This window comes from Zootoca vivipara, chromosome 4 (genome assembly GCF_965207765.1).
Source record: "Zootoca vivipara chromosome 4, rZooViv2.hap1.1, whole genome shotgun sequence".
Lineage (NCBI taxonomy): Eukaryota > Metazoa > Chordata > Lepidosauria > Squamata > Lacertidae > Zootoca > Zootoca vivipara.
This window is the reverse complement of record NC_142587.1, coordinates 43,822,417-43,845,455: the sequence shown is the minus strand read 5'-3', so window position 1 is coordinate 43,845,455 and position 23,039 is coordinate 43,822,417. Positions and strand designations below refer to the sequence as shown.

The following is a 23,039-nucleotide window of genomic DNA, read 5'->3' as shown; positions in this document are numbered from 1 at the left end:
CTCGACAACTGAACGCTTCGACTTCTGAAGTCGACAACCCCCGGAAGTCTTTTCTCCGCGCGCAACCGGCGTGCGCGTTCTGCGCCTGCACAGAAGTGCGAAATCGCGCTTCGCGGATGCACCAAAGTAGCACTTCGAGAACCGAAAACCTTGACTTACGAAGAAGGCCGCGGAACGGATCGTCTTCGTAAGTCGAGGTACCATTCTATACAGGTATTCAGGTACAGATGAAAGAGTTACACATATCACTGGGAGGTTACAGATTTCTATGAGGTTTCTATTGAATCTCATCACAGCTATGGTGAAGCTGTATAACAAAGTGCAATGCTAATTTTTGATGTTTAGCTTTATATGCACAAGCTAGCATATGACTTCCAGTATGACTGTCAGTTAAGAGATAAGAAGCTTTTGCTTCTGCTTTTAAGCAATCCAGTGTTCCTTCTGATGTCTAGAATTGGGTAAACTCTGGTTAGCATAAATTATGGTGGTTCAAACAAGTCAGAATCAAACCAGAATTTATCATCTTGGTTTATTTTCAAACCACAGTTTAAACAGAGTTTCCTGAGTTTGGCAGTAACAGGAAACTGGTTGGTTTAAAAGTGGAAACTTAGGATATGTTCCTCACAGTCACACTAGAGAAGAGAGTGCAGGGGAAGCATGTGAGCCTCGGGTTTGTGTGCATATCACTAAGCCATAGTTTATGGTTATATATATAGACTGGGCCAATATATATACCTACATGAAAGGAAATCATTACAGTTAACCCTATTTTTTTATTATTATTTTGGGCCTGTGAAACACCAAGTGACTAAATTCTGAGCAATATTATGAATTAGTACTTGACCTTTTTATTCTCCTGAGCTTTTAATATTTTATTTTGTTCCTCTATGGCTTTGCCATTTTGGTGAGCAGCTGTGTTGCGGGGGTGGGAATCATTCTAATGCAAAAGAAGGACTGCTATCCATCGCCTTTTCCTGAGGCACATGAACCTAGAACAAAAGCTGTGGTTACATTGTGCTGAATTGAGCTCTTGAGTCTACTTACTTCAGCTGATAAACTAATCAATAGAGGTGAAGATAAGGGAGTTGAAAATTCTACTACAGTTCATTTTAAATGTTGCATTTGTCTGTTCCAGTTAAGAGTGGAAGAACTGCCTCCACACAAGGGAATACTGAAACGATTAACTGAAGCTGGAGGAAAAGCACTTGGTAGTGCATCGCTGAGCCCTGAAGTAAAACATAAGCTTGACACTAGACTCAAGGAGGCTAACCATCGCTGGATAAAGGTTAGGCATATTAACAGTTGTGTTGCAGGATGTATCTGTAATCTGTTGCAGGTGTTTCCAGTGTTTTTCAGCAGTCCCGTCCCCCCTTCTCTCAGCATGCAACTCAGATTTATCTGTACTGTTTCATTTACTAAAGAAATAAGCATCATAGCTGTCAAGTTCTCCCTTTTTTAAGGGAAATTCCCTTATGCTGAATAGGCTTCCTCGAGAGAAAAGGGAAAACTTGACAGCTATGATAAGCATGCCTGTAATGACAACTTGAGGAGAGTCAAACTTTCCTACTCCTTCACTGGGGAGTCATGCCACTACCGTATGTGGACTGTAGTGTAGACTTATTTCTTCAAGTTGTCTTTCTGCAGCACCTGTTATTTGCTTCACACTTTAGGTTCAATTCATACCATGGTGCAGGGGTGGGACAGAATCCTGCTAAGGAACAGATGATTGCTATTATGTCTTCATATGTAAAACTACAGAATTCAAAGAGAGTGCACTTTCTCCCCCCCCCCCAATATCTGTACATGAAATAGTTTTCTTGATACCTTTTCTAATATTTCTATATTGACATGATGGCACCTATAGTTTTAGCAGTGAAGTACAGTGGTACCTCAGGTTACAGACGTTTCAGGTTACAGACTCCACTAATCCAGAAATAGTACCTCGGGTTAAGAAGTTTGCTTCAGGATGAGAACAGAAATCGCACGGCGGCAGCGGGAAGCTAAAGTGGTACCTCAGGTTAAGAACAGTTTCAGGTTAAGAACAGACCTCCAGAACGAATTACGTTCTTAACCCGAGGTACCACTGTAATGTGCCTGAGTTTAGTGGCTCTGTACTTCCTTAGACACCACCACCTGTGGGCCAACAATTATTTTGAAATAATGATTGTCCTTTAGTAACACTTAAGCAGAAACCCTAATGTCCTACTATCACAGATTGCTGATTAAAAATAATAGTTTACAGTATTAACCTAAAAGATAATTGATAAGAAGCAACTGAGACAGCTTTGTTCTCTTTGCCGGATTGTATTAAAAATTCTTATACTAAATGGGTTAGGCAAAATAGCATATAATTGCATTTCTCAGGGATTAAAATATAAGCAATGCAAACCAATAAAATGAGAGTTAGAACTCCTCATATTTTTCTATTTCAAAAATCACAGGCTTAGGACACAGTTTTATTTATTAAATATTGTACTGTACAATCAGATGGGAGGCTCTTACATGGTTAAGATTCTCTCAGATGAAATCAGTAATTCTGAGAGGAAAATGTTCATGATGGATGAACACTATAGAAGAACTCGACTTTATGGAGATACCCTTTTTCTGTCAACCTATAAATAAAGAAATATGGCTGGACATTTTGATAACAACCATGAAGTTCTGGATGATCAAAGAGAAACTAATATGGATATTGAAGAATCATCCTGTGGTCCAGGAACCAAGGGACTGTTGTTTGTGGCAAGGAGGTGAACAGGAGAGTGAAATTAAGAAGAAAGACTTCAATCTTCTCACCATGTACAGCTACACTCCACCCTGCTAGCCTTGCACCTGCTAAGTCTCTCACCATCAGGCAAATCAGCCCTGGCAGCTAAGAGGAGCAGTAGTCTTGTCACCTCTGCACCTGCAGCCAATCTACATCTACAATCTACATCTTCTGGCTGCATCACAAAGCAGAAACAGAGCTTTTCTGGATAGTTTGTGGCCTTTTACACTCTGGCCGGAAAGAGGTGACAGAACTGGAAGTAGCTCGCTGTGACTTGTTTGCAAAGCATTATGAAGATAAAATTGTTTGCATCTGCCAGGACCTTGACTCCCCTGTTGCAACTACGAAATGTTTGAAGGGTATGTACTTGGATTTTGACAAAATCCATAAAATTGTGAAGTGGAATAGAGGTGAAGGGTCACATTCAAAGGTATGACGTTAAATCCTAGGTGTTGTCATTTATTGTATATTGCCCTGATACAAAAGTGTTGCCTGAAAACAATGCTGTCTTTATGAATAGTTTTAATTATAGAGGTGTTGTTATGCTGTATTGCAGACTATTTTTTTTAGGTTAAGTATCTTTAGTTGATTTTTTCCATCACTTAGACAACCAAATCGCTTGCTATAGCAGGGTAAACCTGGTGCTTCAAAACACAGGGAAAAGACTGGCTTTTGTGATGCATGCAGTTCTTGTCATATACCACCTGCCAGGACACGAAACAGTTCTATAATGTGTTTCTTGCTTTTTATTGTGCAGTAAATGCATGGGTAGATTGGGCCTGGAGCTAGCGAACCGTATATTTGCCGGAAGAAGTTTATTACTCTTTAAACTTATGTTTGATCCAATGTCAGGCAGGAGGGATGAGGCAGATGAGGTGAATGAAAGTAAGCTGGGTGCCACTAGCTATGTTTTCCTTATTTATCCACCTTAGTTCTAGAGAAGTGGGTTGTCAAGATTATTCTTGTTTTGCTCTTTTTTCCATCTGCTTCCTTTTATTTCCGAATAATTACTAGGCATTGAAGAGACCATTTTGCTATTTACTGCGAGAGCAAATCAATTTGTTGTACCTACATTTCTCAGCAAGAGCATTGTAGCGAAGTAGCATGACTATAATGCATGAACCTTTCCCATCGCTCTGGGGAAAGCATTGGACATTTCTTTTAGCCAGCCACAAGGAAATAAACAAAATATGTTAGTGCACATGCCTATGGTTTGTATAATTTGCACAGCCTGTAATTTAACTGATCATTCACATTGAATCTTGGCAAGATATGTGACTATTTCTATGTAACGTTTGCCAGATGTCTAAAGCAGTATTTACCTACCTGAAGGTTCAACTAGGTGTGATGGGAGAGATCTGTGCTTATGGCTGGTTCTGTTGCTTGTTTTTACTTTGAAACAGCCATGCTTAATTTGTCTGGGGAATGGGTGCATAATACTCTACTCCTGTACTGTTTCCTCAATCAAAATCCCCACTGAAGTTATCAGGTTATAACATACACAAACACTTTTTTTGTTGTTACAAATAACTATGCTTAGTATTTTTGACCTAATTTAATTTGATTGATTGAATTTGTATACCACCCTTCATTTGAAGCTCACAGGGGGGTTCACAACATAAAAATACACAATGAGAACACAAATACATAATAAAAACAAGAACAAAAACAAATCTCTTTAAGTCATGCTGTTTAACCTAAACAGTATATATTTTGAAGGTGAAATAGAAGTTTGCAATATCATGTACACACTGAGGACCTAGAAACAAATAAAATAATTGAGATGTACCTGCTTTTCCTGACATGAGTACTCGTTTGAAAAACAATATTATCTTTAAAAAATTACATCCACCCAATGAACTTTTCAACATAAACCCTTTCCTTTCATGTGTGTGTATGTATGTGTATGAACACATTTGTAGCAAAATCTCTATTTCTTAAGTAGCCTTTAGGCTGAATATGTCTTTAATAGGATTTGACTGTGTTCTTCAGCCTGCTATTAACTATTTTACTCACAATTATATAATCTGCCTATTTACATTCATTCAGTGCCATTGCCTGAAAGGGATCTCCTTTCTTTTATAGTTTCAACTTTTGCACTTAGTCCTATCAGATGGAATGCATGCAGTCAGGCAATTTTAATAATCGCCCATGATTTAATTATTGAAATATTATGCTTTCTAAAATTTGCAGCTAAATTATATTTAAAATACCTCCCAAGAGACAGGTGGCTGGGGCAGCTGGTTAGGGCTTTGAGGTCTGAATCTACTGTGCCTCGATTGCCTTAGTTTGTCTAATGAAAGCTCTGGCGCTGCCTGGCATTGCATTCTATAAGAGGATAAAGAGGTGGCTCCCACTATAGTTTTCTAGGTTTTGTTTTGCACTCTTAAAATTTTGATGCTTTTGTGTTTATCTTGATGTTTTCATTATTACCTATTGAAACAAGACTTCAATTCATAGCTTCATTCAGTTCACATATTGTGAATTGCAAGTGTGTATTTTATTTACAGGTAGGTAGCCATGTTGGTCTGACGTAGTCTAAACAAAATAAAAAAATTCCTTCCAGTGGCACGTTAGAGACCAACTAAGTCATTGGTATGAGCTTTTGTGTGCTGGTATGAGCTTGTGTGTGTGTATCTGAGGAAGTGTGCATGCACACGAAAGCTCATACCAATGACAAACTTAGTTGGTCTATAAGGTGCCACTGGAATGAATTCTTTTATTGTGTATTTTATTGATCATGGAAACTGTCCAGAGAACATGGTTGGATGGTGGTATACAAGTGTAATACATAATAATAAAAGTTCCAGAAGATTACCAATGATTATAGCAGCAAAATGACACACTAATGCTCCCCCCCAAATAATTTTTATTGGTCTATGGACATACTTCAGAAGGAGGGGAAGAAGCGCTGTTTACTGCTGAGAAATTTATGCTGCTGAGGGAGAGGAGTCAAAGGCTGTATATCATCTGGAAGAAGGATTGATGGGGACGGAGTGATAAGGGAATTGAGTTTTTTTTCTTTCTTCATATGAGTTACTTCGTACCTTCCCAGACGCGATGTCCTGGCTTGTTTGGAGTGAAAGAGAAGCAAAAGACTGTGTGAGTTGAACTTTATAAACTGTTGTTACTGAGCATATTTTTTAAAGATGTGGAGTTGCCGATGAGAAAAGCCCCCCCCCCTAGTCGGACGGAAGGAGTCCTGGACGCGTTCGGAGGATTTATGAGCTGTGACGCACTTTGAATTGGAGCAGCGACCTGAAGCTAAGTTCAGCTATAGGGCAAGGAGATCCATTAATTTACCAAGAGTTTATGGTTTGATGTTTGGGTCTTCTGCCTGGAAAAGCTGTAAATTTTATAAAGATCGTTAATCTTCATGGCTATGAGAGAAAACGAAAGTGATTTGAGCTTTTTAAGATGGCGCTGCTTCGACGCAACAGGGAGCTCCAGACTAAGAAGATTTATGGGGAGGCTGGACTGATTAACCCACACAGGAGAAAGAACATTTGTGAAACCTTGTTTGATATTTATCTCAGCAGCTGGGAAACAATTGGTTGAAAGTGGAAAACATCTATGTGACTGTAAGGGGAAGATCTGGATTATTATGAACTTGGAGGACGATTTGAACTTTAGAAAAAAGACGGCAGTCTTTTGAAGCATGGGAACCCAAATAAAAAATTCTCTAGACGATTTGGCATAACATTCGGTTTGATTGATATATATATGTGTATAATTTGAAATAATGAATGTGATATAATTGGTTTTAATTGGAAAATTAATAAAAATATATATTTTTTAAAAAAAAATAATTTTTATTGGTTTTTGTGTAAATACAAGAGCAACACATAACTACAGTAACTTGTCCAGTAATACATTCTTATTAAGTTTCATATGCAGAACACAGTAACACTTATGCTTTAACAGCTTGGAGACTAATTGAGTTATTGCGGCATAAACTTTCACATGCAAAGGTCTTCTTCAGCAGATTAACACTGTGCCAGCCTTTCACACTGCTGCATCTGTGGGCCCAAAACTTTTTCAAATATTATAGAACTGGGTAGCCTTCTCCCAGTATAAGCAGCAGTAAAAGCAGACCTCAGCCTGATGACGTGTGTGGAGGGAAAAGCCAAAATGGATGGATGGAATGAGTGGGTGGGATGTATGTGTGAGACTGGATTAATAGATGGGAAAGAATGTAGGGCTATGCTTGTTCAGTTGTGGGGGGAGAGAAAAGAGTGACACTTTCAAAACTAATCCATGATTCATTCAGAGCTGGGGTAAGGGGAAGTAGTCCTGCTGCCTACCTTTGGCTTCAAACAACCCACGATTGGTTTTGGGTGCCCCCACTGCTAGTTCTGCAAGCGACTAACCCCTGAGGAAATGCAGCCCTCAATGTATGGAGTACTGATGTCAAGTTCACCTAGTGACTCCTAACCCTATTTAGTGGGGTTGCAGTAGTAGTTAATCTGGAGGTTTTAAAGGGATTAATGTCATTTGCCAAATCCAGGTCTGAAAGAAAGCCTTGCAGCTTTCTCATCTGATGAAATTAGATTTATCTGTGGGCAAAAAGGCATTTAATGGCTTTTGGCTCTATGAAAGTGGGAATGGATGATAGAGAATAATACTTGTAGCTGTAAAAGGAAACCAAAATCTCATGTCATAACCCATTATTCATATTTAATTCCCTGTTCGGTTATATAATTTTGGGTGACATTTTGTTAAGTAAAGATGAAATATTAGTACCCACAATAAAATTATGACTATTTAGCTGTGCAGGATTAAGGGAATGAAGATTGCTGTAGCATAATTGTAAGGCTGCAGTAATAATGAAAATTCTTGTGAAGAACTGGGAGAATTTATATAAAGTTAAGACCTTTAGCTACTACCAAATACGAAGTTTAAATCTTTTGAATTATTCATTTCCTAAGATTTCAATTAACTCACCTTAATTAATTCCTAAACTAACATGCTTTAAGTTCAGATTTTTCAAATGTTTTAGTTTAATTAATTAATCTTACCTAATGTAGTACTTTGATGTTAAGATTGATATCAATTATTTTGTAAGAACAATATGGAGAAGACTGGTAAAACAGCATGTGTAGTAATGATCATTCTTAGGTTTCCCACCAGCTACAGTTCAAGTGTGTATTGCTAAATTTCTCAAAATTAAATAAACTTGCAGGATCTATAGCTGGTGGAAAACTTGAGAGGTTTAAAATTCTGAGCATTGATGTTAATGTTACTGTGTTTTTCAACTGGTGTCTGCTCCATAGTTTTCATTGCTACCTTATTAATGCAACTTACAGTTATGTCTAGTTCATCTTCAACCAAACCCGTTTTCCCTAAAAAAATTTAAAGTGGTTTTACTTCACTTCCAGAGGTGCACTCCACTGACTCTCAAGATAGACAGATGACAGATGCCAACAACAACTTTTCCCTTTTAGATACTAATGCAGTAGAAAATGAGCAGATAAAAGTATGATTTCAGAACAACCATTTATCAAAGGCTGACATTTGGAAACTGCTCGAACTTGAACTTGGCTCATATTTCCCCAAATTCGGGGGTGGGATGGTAAAAACAGTATGCACATAAAAATATAAAAATAAAACCTCTGATAGTGACTCTAACTTTGAAAGTGTGTTAATAATAATTCAGATTGGCTCTTTCTGTACCTGCCACAATATTCCCGAAGTTGTAACCATGTAATAGGTTCCACATGACTAATAAATTGTATTTAGGGATTTATTACGTGTACTTCAGAATACTCCCTGGTTGGCCACTGTGATGACAGGATGCTGGACTAAGTAGGCCATTGGCCTGATCCAAGAGGCTCTTCTTTATGTTCTTAGAAAGGAATCCTCAACAAAGCCTGAAGAACTGTTTTTGTTGCAATCAGATTTGTGCTTATGAACACAGATGCCAGTGGATGCATCAGAAGAAAGAACATAGGGGAGAGAATTTCTGCTAACTCCCACTTCCACCTGCAGCCCACCACCACCAAATCAGCTCCAGAAATTTAGAGGATTATTCAGAACAATGTAGAAAGTGACATGGCAGGAGGAGCATCCAATAGATCAAAAGTTCTTTCATGAGTGCAAGGTGACGCATTAGTTTACACCCCAAATCCCTAAATCTTTAATCAACTTCAGATGGATGTGTTCATATTCAAATTATCTGTTTAGTTCGCAACATTGTTAATATACAGCCCAGAGTGTTCAGCAATGTTGAATGCCAATGGAGTCATTCCTCACAATGCAAATAGCAGCTTGGGGGACGGGGTGAGTTTCAGCAGGACCACATTTGGAGGTGGGGGGAAATAAAATTTTCTCCCCCCAGCCACTGATGCTCCTGTGCTACTCTGGATCATCTGCAGCTGCTACTGACTGTCAATTTTATTTTATTTTAAATAATGCATGTCAGTTTCATTCACACAGTTATCATGTCCAGCTTGGCACTAATAGGAATAATTTTAATACAGAGAGTAAATAAACTTAACTACTACCTTCTTACCTTAATATGAGGTGTTGTAACTGAGATGTTCATCATTCCAGCTTCTGCATAAAGCTGACATGTAGAACACAGCTAATTGTTTTCTTAAAATCAAATTTTGAAGAATTTTAACTAATCAGTATGGTTAGATCTTCACCTGGTATACTTTGATTGCTGGGATTGATGTTGTTCTTTCTGAAATCTGAGAGTACAGACATGAATACTGCATGTGCATGAGATGGATAACTTATTATGGTGTACTTGTATTTTCATATTGTATGTATTGTATACAAATTTTCAAAATAAAGGTATTTTTAACTTAAAAAGTTGTTATTTTTTAATAGATACAAAAAAGTCCACTTCTCAGATACTTGTGGTGCCTTCAGAACTGTACAATGCCTTAAATGGATGTTGTAATATTTTTCTATTTTTTTAGGGTGATAAAATGTCTAAAGGCAGCTGTTGAGCTGCTGACGAGGGCCTGTTTGTGTGCTGTTCTAGAAGCCTGTTCTACAGCAATTGGTGCTATTCAGCTAAGTTTTACTCAGAGTAATTCCACTGAAAAAATGGACCTAATTTAGTCATGTTCATTCATTTCAGTGGGTTACTTTTGAGTCAAACTTAGTTGAGTTTGTGTGGTCTTGTCCAGCCCTCATAACTGAATCATATAGTGGGACTATTACCTTTCCTTTGATAAGCCTCATATTTCCTATGCTGTTTCATAGATATAGGCATTACAGCTTTACCCAGCAGTTGGACTGGGTCACTGTGGAAGCTGCCTCCCTGCAGTCTGACAATGCAGGTTAAAGCCAAAGTCTCTGGTCCATATAGCAAACCAACAGAAAGTATTTGGAATAAAGCTATGGCCTGTTTTGCAGCCACCACTGTGCAGCAGCACAATTTCTCCCCCATTCCCATCACTGGAGCAATTACTTTTTACCAGCATAGAGACACTGCTTTTTATTTTGAAATACCATAGACTAGACCACATCCTGAGAAAAGCCGTAATATATAATCCAACTCAAATCAATGAGGTTTAAGAGCTTAACTGTGGTATGAATCTCATTGATTTCGATGGAACTTAGGTATCACTAATTTTCTCTTGATCATACCCACTATTATTCAGTTATTAAACATTTTGGGCTCCTAGTTAATGTTTATAAAGAATGTAAATTTTGTACAGAGCATATTTTACTGGCATGATGCTATGTGTACAGTAGAATTGCAGTTTTGTCCAAGCAAACAATTTTCTTCTGCTTTTAAAAAGGTATCCAAAGATCTGCCTGAGAAACAGAAAGAAATTGAGCACCTGCTAAATAATTTGAACCAGCTTGAACAACAGTTAACTCAGCTGAAATTGTGGCTCTCTCCCATCAAAGAACAATTGGAGCTTTACAACCAAGTGGGCCAACCTGGGGCTTTTGACATCAAGGTAATTAAAAATTCACCTATATACCCGTATCTGAAGAAGTGTGCATGCACACGAAAGCTCATACCAAAATAAAAACTTAGTTGGTCTTTAAGGTGCTACTGAAGGAATTTTTTTTATATACCCGAAGAAGTGTTCAGACAATCATTTTATCTTGTTAATATACAGGTGGTATTTACTTTTTGGACAACCTTACACATGGGTGGGTTTGTAGTAGAAAAAATGAAGAAGGAAAAGAGCAGTTACCATTTGAAAGACTTTGCAATCATGTTGTTTTGGTTGCCTTTTTTTAAAAAAATACATTTCAATTCCAAATCTAGATAAATAACAAAACTGAGTGTATTCCACTTGTGTTAAACTGGACGTCCAGGTAAGTTGCAGGGAGGAATCAACCGCTATGACAAAATGCTGCCTTTTAAGCCCAAAGCAAACTACATAAATATGAACAATCTAAACAAGTTCAGAATATTTTGACAAGGGCAAAATATTACAGGTTGTTATCATCAGGATATCCTGGCTACCATAGAGGCTTATTGACTAGCTTGGAAAATAACAGCCTGTCACTGTCCAGGTACTCAATTCCCTATGTGCTTACTGGGTGCGTAGCTCCTTTTATAAATGTGAAGCTAAGTAATTAGACACTGTCTGTTGAAAGGGGTGTGTGCAATATTCTGGAATGCCCCATGGCAGAGCTTGTGAAACTTAAATCTTGATAAAAAGAGATTATTTTTTTAAAAAAAGCAAATTAAGTATTGATACAAGAAAAAGATGCTGTTTGCTTTGATTCTGTTCTAGGAAGAACTTTCTCTCGTTGTGTGAGAACAGGGCAGTAAGCTAGCAGTGTCAAGGAGCCCCTGACTGAAGAGTGCATTATGTATACAATTGCAAGGGCAGCCTTCATTTTTACTAAGTCAAGGGTCACATAACAATGTTAAACGTGGGAGTAAAAATCTGATTCGTTGTTTTCTTTTTAACCTTTTTTTGGGGGGGGGTTCAATTCTCTTTTACTTCTTGCACCTCATGGCATTTACTCATGTCTCTCTCAGCATGACTGCAAGTCTCTCTGAACCTCTTTGCTGCCTTTGCTCTATCCACCCCATAGCTGTTTTCTTATTTGAATTTGCAGCCTCCTAACTCTCACTTCATCCAGAGACTTTGCTGTGGTCCTACATCACATATACACCCCCTCCCCAGTGTTTCTCTCTGTACCCCATCTCTGCTCCCCATCTGTTGCTCCCCTTTCTCTGGTACCTCACCACACATCTTTCTCTCTGCAACATCTCTCAGATACTTTTCATAGAATCATAGAATTGTAGAGTTGGAAGAGACTTTCCCCACTTGTCTCTCTGTGCCCCTAGCACACTTTCTTCTTTTTGCACTTCATGTTTTCTCTTTTTTTTTGCAATGTTTCTATCCCTATTCCTGGCTTTGTTTTTGCACCTTTTTCACATTGTTTAATGTAATCACAAACAAGGTTTTCACTTTCCCAGCAATTCACACCAATGAAGGCGTCTTGGGTGCAGATGGGCTGTGCACGAACAATTCTCCTAAAAGGAACAAATAGGCCGAGGGTTGCAACTGGTTTACAAGCCTTCGGTTGTCTTGGCCTATTCCAAGGGTAGGGGATGAAGTGATCAGCAGAGACTCTGCGGGGTCCTGCATACTACCATTTCATCTTGTTTGTTCCCATCATTATTATTTTTAAAGGATTTTCAATTCTTGTGGTTTAAAATTTTAGAGGTTTGATTTATGTTCTGAATTTATTTATTTTATATTTTATTGTTGTTAGGCACTTTGATACCTCCTACATAGTAAAAAATCAGGATATATATTTTAAATAAATACACCACAATTCATCCTTAAGCTGGGTAGGAACTGAAGCACGAAAAAAATTATGTATGCTTAAACATGTCAGATCCAGAATTGGATGGGATCTGAATGGGGAGAAATAAACTCTGTATCATAGTTGGGGTATTTGTAGCCCTTTAGACTTCCATCGGCCTCTGTCAGTATGGCAAATGGTCAGGGGTGCTGGGAGTTTTAGTCCAGCAATATCTGATTTTGATGTGAGAGCAATACACATGCTTAAATTCTGTTGATATTAATAGGACTTGAAAGATTTTGTTTAGGCTGTGTGGTGCTGTTTCTGTTTAGCATATGCTGCTGAGGTAGCTCTTGTGTAAGAATCTGCCTGCTACAACAGTTACTTGAAAGGATAGGAGCATGCTGTAAATGCAGTTTCACTTAAAGATCTTTTTTGGAAAGTAATTATTCAAAGCCTTAGGGGAGTATGTGTGAAAACAAGCAAGCATTTTTTTTAAACCTGGCAATTTTGAAACAATTTTTAAACTTGGCAAATTCTTCTTTTATCTATAGAAAGTTTCCTCTTCTTCTTTGAGCTATAAATACAAATGACATTCACTGCCCTGCAGGGGCTCCCTAAGAATTGAATAAAAATAATTGTGTAGAGCTGCAAATATTTACTGAAAACCATCTAAATCACCTTTATTCTTGAGTTCCTGTCGGTAACAGGTATGATTACAATCCCTGAACACAGAATGTATTGTTTTGAACTCTGCAGGAAGAACATTGGATATTGGAAGGGGGAAGGAGGAAATACGTAATGAAATGATAAGCATTTGCACAATAAGCTGTACATAGAGCAACATTCAGTGTTTAGAGAGATAGTGACAGAGGAAAATAATGTTTATATTCTAATAGTGGGGGGAAACACAGAGTGCTACCCACAAGTTGTTCTGTTCAGGCCAGGCTCCAATTGCAGGGGGTCCACAACAGGGCCCACTAGCAGTCAAGGGACTGGATACACAGCTAGCCATTCAGGCAAGGTCAGGAAACAGTCCTGTATCCTACCACTGAGGTAGCTATTCAGGGACAGTACAGGTCTTGTGGAAATGCAGTGTTCCAGCCTGGTAATGAGGCTTTTTTTTTGCCGCAACAGCTAGAATTACACTCAGGGTCCAGCTGAATTCCACCAGCTAGCATCAAAGAGAGGTCTCCTCACGGGGAGGACTTTGCTCATGCAGAGACTTGACTTTTCCATTTAAGATACTGTCACTCATGCAGGCTCAGGGCCTAGGCTGAGCTCTCCTGCCCCACTGTATGCTGCCTTCTTCAAGAGTTCAAACTCTTCCACATCCCCAGATATAGTCAGGTTGTGGGCTACACTAATGAACAGGGTCATCTAGGTTGAAGAATTATCCAGCTGAGCCGTGACACAAGTAAAGGAAAAGAAAAGTCATGCATAAAAAGGAAATGTATTATCAGAAGTTCTCCGCTGATGCAAGTGAATGGTGGATTCAAGAAGGCCCCAGTCTGCATTCCTGAAGCCGGTTAGGATTGGGTAGAGAGACTCCTCTGCTAACAGGAAAAATCCACTGTTGTGGAGGCCACCACTCTGTCCACAAAAAGGGCCCTTCTGCTATGCCAGCCTGGATATGGTGTTGAACCTCCTCCAATGCCCCTACTTTCCACCCAGATTAGCAAGCTTCAGATGTGGTAGTGCCTCCCTGCTCCATTGCCCTTTCAGGTACTGTTAGGATTTACTTTTCCATTTTCTGAGGAGATGATCTGTATTTTGCCACCTAGTGTTATTAACACCTAAACATTATGTCAGAGTGAAACTGTTTAACTTGTGTATATTTATTTTGACTACTGTTGCTGCTACTCTTGAACAGTTATATATCATTGCAGGGGCGTAGCGAGGCGCCGCAACACCCGGGGCGGCAAATTGCCATGCCCCCCGGGGGGGTGCGGCGTCACTACATAACGACGCATGCATCGCTACATAATGACGCATGCATCGCTACGTAGAGGGGGATCACAACCCCCCGCGAATTCAAAACGAATATAACGTTTTGCTTAAAGGATGAGTTTAAGATTTAAGCCCACCACACCAGTGGGCTATCTGCCTGGAGCCTGGGCACTCCGTTTAGGCTCCATTTTGAAGTCGCGGGGGTGTGATCCCCTCTACGTTGTACGCATGTGCAGCATCCCGCTGCACATGTGTGCTAGGTAGAGGGGGATCGTGCCCCCCGAGACTTCTAAACGGAGCCGAAATGGAGCGTCCAGGCTCAGGCACCAATCATGGGGCGGGGGCGCGGCCCTGAGTTCCACCCTCCCTCCAGCAGGCACCCGCGCGGCGCCCAATCACTCGGTTAGCGCACCTGCAGCTTTTTTTCCCCCGTGGCTGCCCCGTGCAGAGACGAGGGGCAGGGTGTGGCCCCGAGTGGACCCCCCACAAACCGACAAAACAATAAAATATAACAGGAAATGCAGAACAAAAGAAGATAACACAGAACCCAACATACCGAGGGTGGCTCAAAAGCATAATTAAAAATAAATGTTTTAACTGGCTGCCTAAGTGTATGCAGTGTGAGAGACAATTGGTGGGCTTCATAAGGTGACAACCTCATGTGTGTTGTCTTCTTACAAATATTTGAGACAATGTGCCTCAAAACTCCCAATAACCTCTCTCAGTGGTTTCAAGTAGATATTCAAAAGCATGTGGTATAGAGTAGAATCTTGATGAATCCCACAAGGCAATGGTCATGAGGTCGAACAAAAGTCACCCAGCATCATCTTCTTGAAACATGCCTTCATGGAGAGCTAGAACCACTACAAAGTAAACAGACAAACCACATTATAGTCAAATGTATAAAATACTATGGAGAGCTTCTGCAGCACCAGCAGGGATGTGCTCCCCCTGTCTAATATTTGGCAGTGATCACCCACCAAGGCAACCATTCCCATTTCATTCTCATGACCAGATTGGAAGCCAGATTGAAATGAGTATAGAAATCAGTTTCATCCAGGAAAACCTGGAGCACATGTACATAGTACGTGGACAAAAAGTACCTGACAAATCTACCAAGAGATTTCAGGAATCCAGCAATTGTCACAGAATAGGGCTAATAATAGAAAATATTTATAAAGAAAATGTGTGGAGAATTCTGAGAGCTCAGTGAAGTGGCCAACATGAATCTCTGCCAGTAATGTTCTGAAGTAGCTGATGTGATTATTTTTATAAGTAATTATATGTTGTAAGGCAGCTCAGGTATTTTAGGAATATCTTAGCTATTTACTGTACAGCTAAGCTTAGCTTGATCATTGAATTTTATTTATGGTAGAATTCAGTAGTTGAGAGACCTAGATTTAAAATAGGCCAATGTTATGCTTTATATACACAGAATAGATATCTTACTAAATATATATTCCATCAACAGCAAAAAACACCCCCCATATTTATAATGATTTTTGCCCCATAATAATTTCTTCAGTAATAATTTGTAAGGATAAAATAAAGACTTTGATAAGATACAGAGATGAGTATCAGGGGAAGCATCCATCATGTTAATATGCTAATCATTGTGTGCATGCTATTTATCACAATACATTTAATTGACAGCAGATTGCTTTTACAGTAAAAGATAAGAATGCCAACAAAAGGGATATGAATGAAAACAAATCATGAAGAAAAATTAATTAGATCACCTTCCTGAATTAGACTGACCAAAAGAAGAGCTAATTTCCCTTTAAAAAACATACCAATGGCAGATGAATAGTAAAGTTAAACAGACGTTGTCCTTTATGTATAATATATTCTTGTAATGAATGTCACGGTTGTAATCAATATAATCCAGCACTAGTTCTTTTCCTTTTTATTCATATCTGAGTAGCATCAATAATTATTTTCAGTTCAGCACATTGTTACGAAAGCAATAGCTCAGTAGTTGAGCACATGCTTGGAAAGCAGAAAATCCCAATTTCAGTCCCTGGCACCTAGCTAAAAGAATCAGGTGGCAGTTGATGTGACCTCTGCTTGAAAACCCTGGAGAGACACTGCTTTCTACCACCTTGGGCTAGTAAAACAGCTACAGCCATTTCTAGACCAGGATAGCAAAACCGTTGTTATCAGTGCACAGGTACAACTGCTCTTCAGATTGGCCTGGAAGCTGCAGCTAGTGGAGAATGTGGAGTCTTGGCTGCTCACTGAGAACCAGTGTGGTGTAGTGGTTAAGGACGGCAGACTCGTAATCTGGGGGACCAGGTTCGCGTCTCCGCTCCTCCACATGCAGCTGCTGGGTGACCTTGGGCTAGTCACACTTCTCTGAAGTCTCTCAGCCCCACCTACCTCACAGGGTGTCTGCTGTGGGGGAGGAGGGGAAAGGAGATTGTTAGCCGCTTTGAGACTCCTTCGGGTAGTGATAAAGCGGGATATCAAATCCAAACTCTTTTTTTCTTCTTCACTGGGACAAGATATCCCTATTATGTTATGCCCAATACTACCAAAAAAATGGCACAGTCTGATGTACAAGGTTCTGGTTGTGTTGTGTAAAGCCCGTTCAGTTTCCGAAAACCGTTCAAAAACCGGAACACTCACAAGGCATTTGAGATTCATGGTACAACTGTATAAAGCACTTTATGAACGTAGCTGAGTCCTTACGTGACTGGGAAGAATATTCATACAGCAAAATATCAGGACCAGTGGCTTAATAGTATCTCCTGCACTTAAATAAGAACGAATGCCAAAGTACCAATATTTCCTGGCACTTTTGAGGGTTAAGAAATAACTTTTTAAAGGTAATAACATACATGGTAAAGGAAGACAAATGTCAAAAATAGATCTTCATGTTGTATATTAACTGACTTATTGAAGATGTTTGTCAGGTTAGAGTCATTTTTCTGAAGGCATTATTTTTTAAAAAAAGTTTATAACAAAGAACTATTCATGAGGAAACTTTAAAAAAACTTATTTTCTGCAGGGAAGACTGACAATATTCTAGACAATTAGCTCAAAAGAGCAATTAATGTTTTTTCATTATATATGAGTAGGAGGGCACTTTCTGCTTAGTGATAGAAAGAAGGCTGTGTCTTCTTAAGTTTAGGTAAGCAGAAGTTATGCTGTGGTGAACTGTCATGGGCTTCAATGCTTGGTGCAAAAAATGCTGATTTGAGGTGGAATGGAGCTCCGGCCAAAAGAAGACAAGTCACTCAACATAAAACAAAGCCTTCCCATGTGTTCCCAGTAGTCTTCAATCTCCTTTCTGTAGCCTCTGCCTCCTTGCCCCCTTCTTTTGGCTATCTTTGCTCTTTATATGGGCAGGGAAGAAGATGGGAAAGGATCAGATAGCTGACCAGGCCACCAGGCCACTCCCAGCAACACTGTGTTTATATCTGGTCTCGCTAGTTGCAGCATGGAGCAGACATGAGCCCCAGCTGTGTGTAACTCCCCCAAAAATGTGTACCAAGAACTACTTCCAGAGTTGAATGGTGATTGAGAGATCTATGACTGCAAAAACTGAGGAAGCAAATCAAAATAGTAAGGTAGATAACTAGCCATTTTTCTGACTGCTAGAGCTATGAATAAATCACCTATTTGTATCAATTATTGATTATATGAAATGAATGCATATATAAGCTGTCGATATTAATGTTACAATGTTTCGTATCAAACTTGGGAATACATTGTGATTTTATTTTCTTAGGAAAAATAGTGCAGGAGAAAAACATCTGAGAGTTTGTGAAATACTTTAATTTCAAGATAAATAATTTGCTGTGGCATTTACAAATACTTAAAAAGCTTGAAGTATTTCAGAAAAGAAATTGTAGGATCATCATAACATCACAGCAAGTCTATCCGTGAGCCTTTGAATGTCATCCAGAAGTGAAAGCAACTTGTCTGTCTTCTTCGTCTTTGAAATAAATGAAAACAAACTGATTTTTAAAGGAAACAATGAAGATTTATTCATGGAATACTATAGCAAGATGTCAGTATTAGACCCCCAAGTTTAGATCAAGAAAACTGATTCTGAACTATGCGTTCTTGTGAAGTTCACTCATGCATTCATATATTTTACAAAGAATAAATCCATTGAGAATATTGCTAGCAAGCTATTAATAATGGATTTTTTTGTGTCAGAAATTAAAAATGCTTCTGCTGAACAAAATGTATGCTTTTGTATATATATATATTTAATAGAAAGATAGGATAGAAGTGCTAACAATAAATAAAAAAGTAAATTTGAGGATTGTGTGCAGATTGAGCTTGCAACCCTATACACCCTTACCTAGGATTAGATCCTGCTGAGCATTCTGGAATTAACTTCAAAATAAATATGTATAGAACATCATTGTAAATTTACTGCACTTGGTATGCATTGAAATTAGTGGGACTTAAATCATGACTGACAGTGCAGTGCAATCCTAGCCATGTATACTCAGTTCCAACCCAGTTTACCTGGAGTATTCCACACTGAATTCAATGAACACCTTGCTGTACAATTTTGTCTAGTGTCAAACTTTTGCAGTACAGTTTTGTCTACAGGGACAGATGACTGGGATAGGATAAAAAAGAAAGATAGTCACTATGTATAGCTAGTGGCATAACAGAAAGGAAGCATTTGAAAAAGCTGCCAGAAGTAGATCAAACTACAGAAGGAAAAAGAAATGAAAAAACAGTTTCAGCAAGCCATATAGCACTGCATCATAGTGAGGTTTCCCTTTAGAAAAAGAATAATGAAGAAGCTCCGTCTGTCTAATGTTATGTTAGTCATAGCCCTTTCCTTGTAATTTAAATTAAAAGTGATTCCTTCTAACATTAAATCCATTTACGTACATGTCTCAGGTTAAAGGGTGATTGTTTATTTAAAATATTTATATCCCATCTTTCCTCCAAAAAATTCAAGGTGGCTCCAGGATAAAATGATAAATTAATACTAAAACTGCAGCAGGAAATAACAGAATACATAAGGAATGAAGATTATTAAAAAATCAGACAGTTGAAATCAGTTCCATAAAATAGTGATGCCTAAAGTTTCCTTAAAAGGAAGGGGTTTTTTTCCTTAACCAATTTGCAGTCAACCAATAGAGAAGAAGCAAGACAGGCTGCCCTTGGGAGATAATTCTGAGACCTTCTACTTGTGGGTTTTTTACATTCTGTTTTGTTAAAATGCCTAGTAGTTATATCAGCTTGGATAGCTCAGTTGGTTAGAGCAGGCACCCCGAAACTTCGGCCCTCCAGATGTTTTGGACTACAATTCCCATCTTCCCCGACCACTGGTCCTGTTAGCTAGGGATCATGGGAGTTGTAGGCCAAAACATCTGGAGGGCCGCAGTTTGGAGATGCCTGTGTTGGAGCATGGCACGGTGCTGATGAGCTAACAAAGAAAACACACACACCCCTTTTAAAACTCATATGAAGCATGCCTGCTATAGAAGAACCATCCCAGCTCAGCAGTTTATTCAAGTGAATTTAATAGCGCTTACTCATAAGCAATTGGCAATTCTGATTATTAAATAAGATCCCTGTGTTTTTTGTCTTTATAATAGCATCTCAAGCCCTAACATGAAGTGTTTTTGCAGCTCTTTACTAGCCAGTTTTGGGTCTGAATTTTTAGAGCAATAATCAGTGATTTGTGGACCTGGGTATTCCACAACAGTGCCAGCTCTCCAAAAGGCTCTAGATTGCTCATGCCTTAAGTAGATGTCCCTCAATAGTAATGAATTTCTGCTCTTTCCTGACATTAACTATGAAGAATATGTTCTTTTCCTAACACTGACAAGTAACCAATTTAAATCAAATTAACATAAAACTAAGTTATTTTTAATAAGATGGATTCCATGCATTTCAAAACAACCACCCCCAAGTGGTTTTTTATTAAGAGAATGGTTCAGGAAAGCTGTGTAAAGAGTCTTCTGTGGTCCCATTAACCTCTCCCAATTTTTGCAAGGTCAACTGCTGGTGTAGAATAGTTTCTTTTAAATTATTCACTCTTTCTTGTTTGCATTTTGACTAAATTCTGTGACATTGATTTACTGAAACCTTCATGGGTGACTGCCTATATTACTATTTATTTTACTACTTTTATGCCATACGACCTGTATTTTATTTTGTAATAATCTCCCTGTTTCCTTCATTGCTGTTTTGCTGAACTATTCCCATTACTACTCCAAAGAAGAAACTAATCTACAGGGTGTATGCAGCTTCCCAGGGAGCCTTCAGAGTTAGATTTTATTGCTTATAGTAGAGGTAATCTACACTGTGTATTTTTATTTTTCAGGAAATTGAAGCAGCCGTGATAGCTAAACAGCCGGATGTGGAAGGGATTTTGTCTAAAGGGCGTCATTTATACAAAGAAAAACCAGCCACTCAACCCGTAACGGTAATGAAGCAACCTTCGTAATATCTATTACTGCATAATGGGTTATGCCTCCCCTGTTGTACAATTGTCCTTGATGCAATGTATTTGAAACTTGGAGTCTTTCTAAGGTACCAGAGACATACATGTTATGCTTTCAGCTAAAGCTTTCATTTTTATTGCTTATTCTTATATCCCACCCTCCATCACTTTCATGATCCCAGAGCAGATTTAAAAAAGTAAAATATAAAAACCCCAATATTTAAAATAGTACAATAATTCAATAAAGTTTCCAGCTCAACTCATAATGGATCAGTCCCCATTGTGAGAATAAAAACAAATAATTGCTATTGGAAGATAGACAACAACAGCACCAATCAAATCTCAGGAGGGAGGAAGTTGCATAGCTGGGAGCCACTGCTGAAAAGGCTGAATCCCAAGTCACAAGACAATGTGCCTCACTTACAGCCTACATCATGAGAAGGGCCTAACTGCTTATCTTAATCCATGGGCAAGTTGGCGTAGGGTCCCAAGTCACCCAGGGCCTTATACATTAAAGTCAGCATCTTGAATTGGGAATGATAATATGTAGGCAGCTGATGCAAAGCTTCTCTTAATCTTATTTAATTTTCAGTTACTTCCACTTGATCAAAAAAGTAGTCCCATTCAAAACGCAAACTACAATTCTGCCAGGGAAAACCAGTTCTTTTTTTCTGGGGGGGACGCAGGGGTACACATACCCCTAAACATTTTGTGAATCTAAGTTTGGCCTCATTGAGTGGCAGTATTTCAATATGAGTAGGAAAATGAGAGTATCCCTGAACATTTTTTTATAGAAAAAATGCACTGGGGAAAACTTTGCCCATCATGTGTGAATAGTGTGTGAGATGGGTAGGAGAGAGAGGGAGGAGGCTGGTTATCTGGGCTGCCTTGCGCCAGGTCCTTTCCACTTCTTCCATCCAATTGAGAAGCATAGGTCCCCTTCTGCTAAAAGTACCTCTGGGTATGTTTGAGGATCTAGCGTTTGATGGGTCATTATAATAATTGATTGGTTAAATCAGATTGGTTAAATCTGTTGCAGCTACCATATTCAGCACTGAAGCAGGATAAAATGTAGGACCATAGTTTAAATTAGCTTCAGACTTCTATAGATTGATAGACTCTGTGATAAGAAGTTTGCCCTTGCTTATAAAGTTAAGGTGCATCATACTCTATTTTTTATTCATGCTTGCTTTTTTAATTCTAAAATGTTTTATTTTTAAAATATAATTTTAAAATATAATTTACTTCCTACAGATACAATGTAATGGATTGAATCCAGACATGCTCAACATAGTTTGTTTGCATAGAAAACAAAAGGGTTCAGGGAAGCAATTTTTATCTATCTTCCTTCCCTGGGCACCTGTCTGTATCTCCCAAAAAGCTGCTCTCAAAGGTTGGAAGATCTCTAGAACAGTGTGGCTGCAGGGGCATTGGTGAAAATTACCCTGTTCCTCCATCAGAAAGCCTCCATTGTATCCCAGTTCCTTTGGTGAATGGAAGGAGCAAGTCTGGAATCCAATCCATTAATTCAAACCCTCAAATCCATATCTTTTGCCCAAATTAAAATACAGTCCTCCCAAGACTATATCACTTCATAGTGAAGTTGAGATGCCAGGAAGAGTGGGGCTTAGCTGCCCCCCCCTATTTTATTCAAGTTGACACCCCAGTAGTAGCAGTGTGGGAAGATGGGAATGTTTAACTCTGTCCCATTTCACTGGTGACTCCCCATCTCAGCTGCTAGCAGTACTATGTTTGAAATCCTACAGGTATTTTTCTTCTTGGAGGGATAGCATCAGCTTTCAGTGGTAAGCCATATAACTCATAGCTATCTAATTTTGCGTACAGTTCGGCTCTTTACCATGTGCCATTACATAAGAATACAGTCACTGCTTTCAAATATATAATGGAAATATTTTAAAAAATAAGTAAAGTTATGCAGTTTCCTCTGGTGGAGGAACATATCCCTCATCTGTGGGGGATGATTAATAGTCCTTTCTACACAAAACATGAGCAGATTTAATTTGCTACATAGATGAAAAGAAACATTTGGACTGAAGATTACTGTATGCTCAAAAGCCATGTTTCTTATATATGCTGAAGCTTATTCCAATAAATACAGGTAATATTAAATAATTCTACTGGTAGTCTATTGCCAGT

At 38.8% G+C, this 23,039-nt stretch overlaps 1 protein-coding gene across 15 annotated transcripts in view; it reads left to right on the top strand.

The window, feature by feature from the left end:
• Positions 1–23,039, top strand: part of DMD (dystrophin) — a 1,006,777-nt gene that overhangs the window by 674,084 nt on the left and 309,654 nt on the right. For all 15 annotated transcript variants that reach the window (XM_035114386.3, XM_035114388.3, XM_035114384.3 and 12 more), the window contains 3 exons: positions 1,136–1,285; positions 10,522–10,686; positions 20,763–20,864. In XM_035114386.3, the coding sequence (XP_034970277.3) occupies positions 1,136–1,285; positions 10,522–10,686; positions 20,763–20,864 (417 nt within the window). The remainder of the gene's footprint in view (positions 1–1,135; positions 1,286–10,521; positions 10,687–20,762; positions 20,865–23,039) is intronic.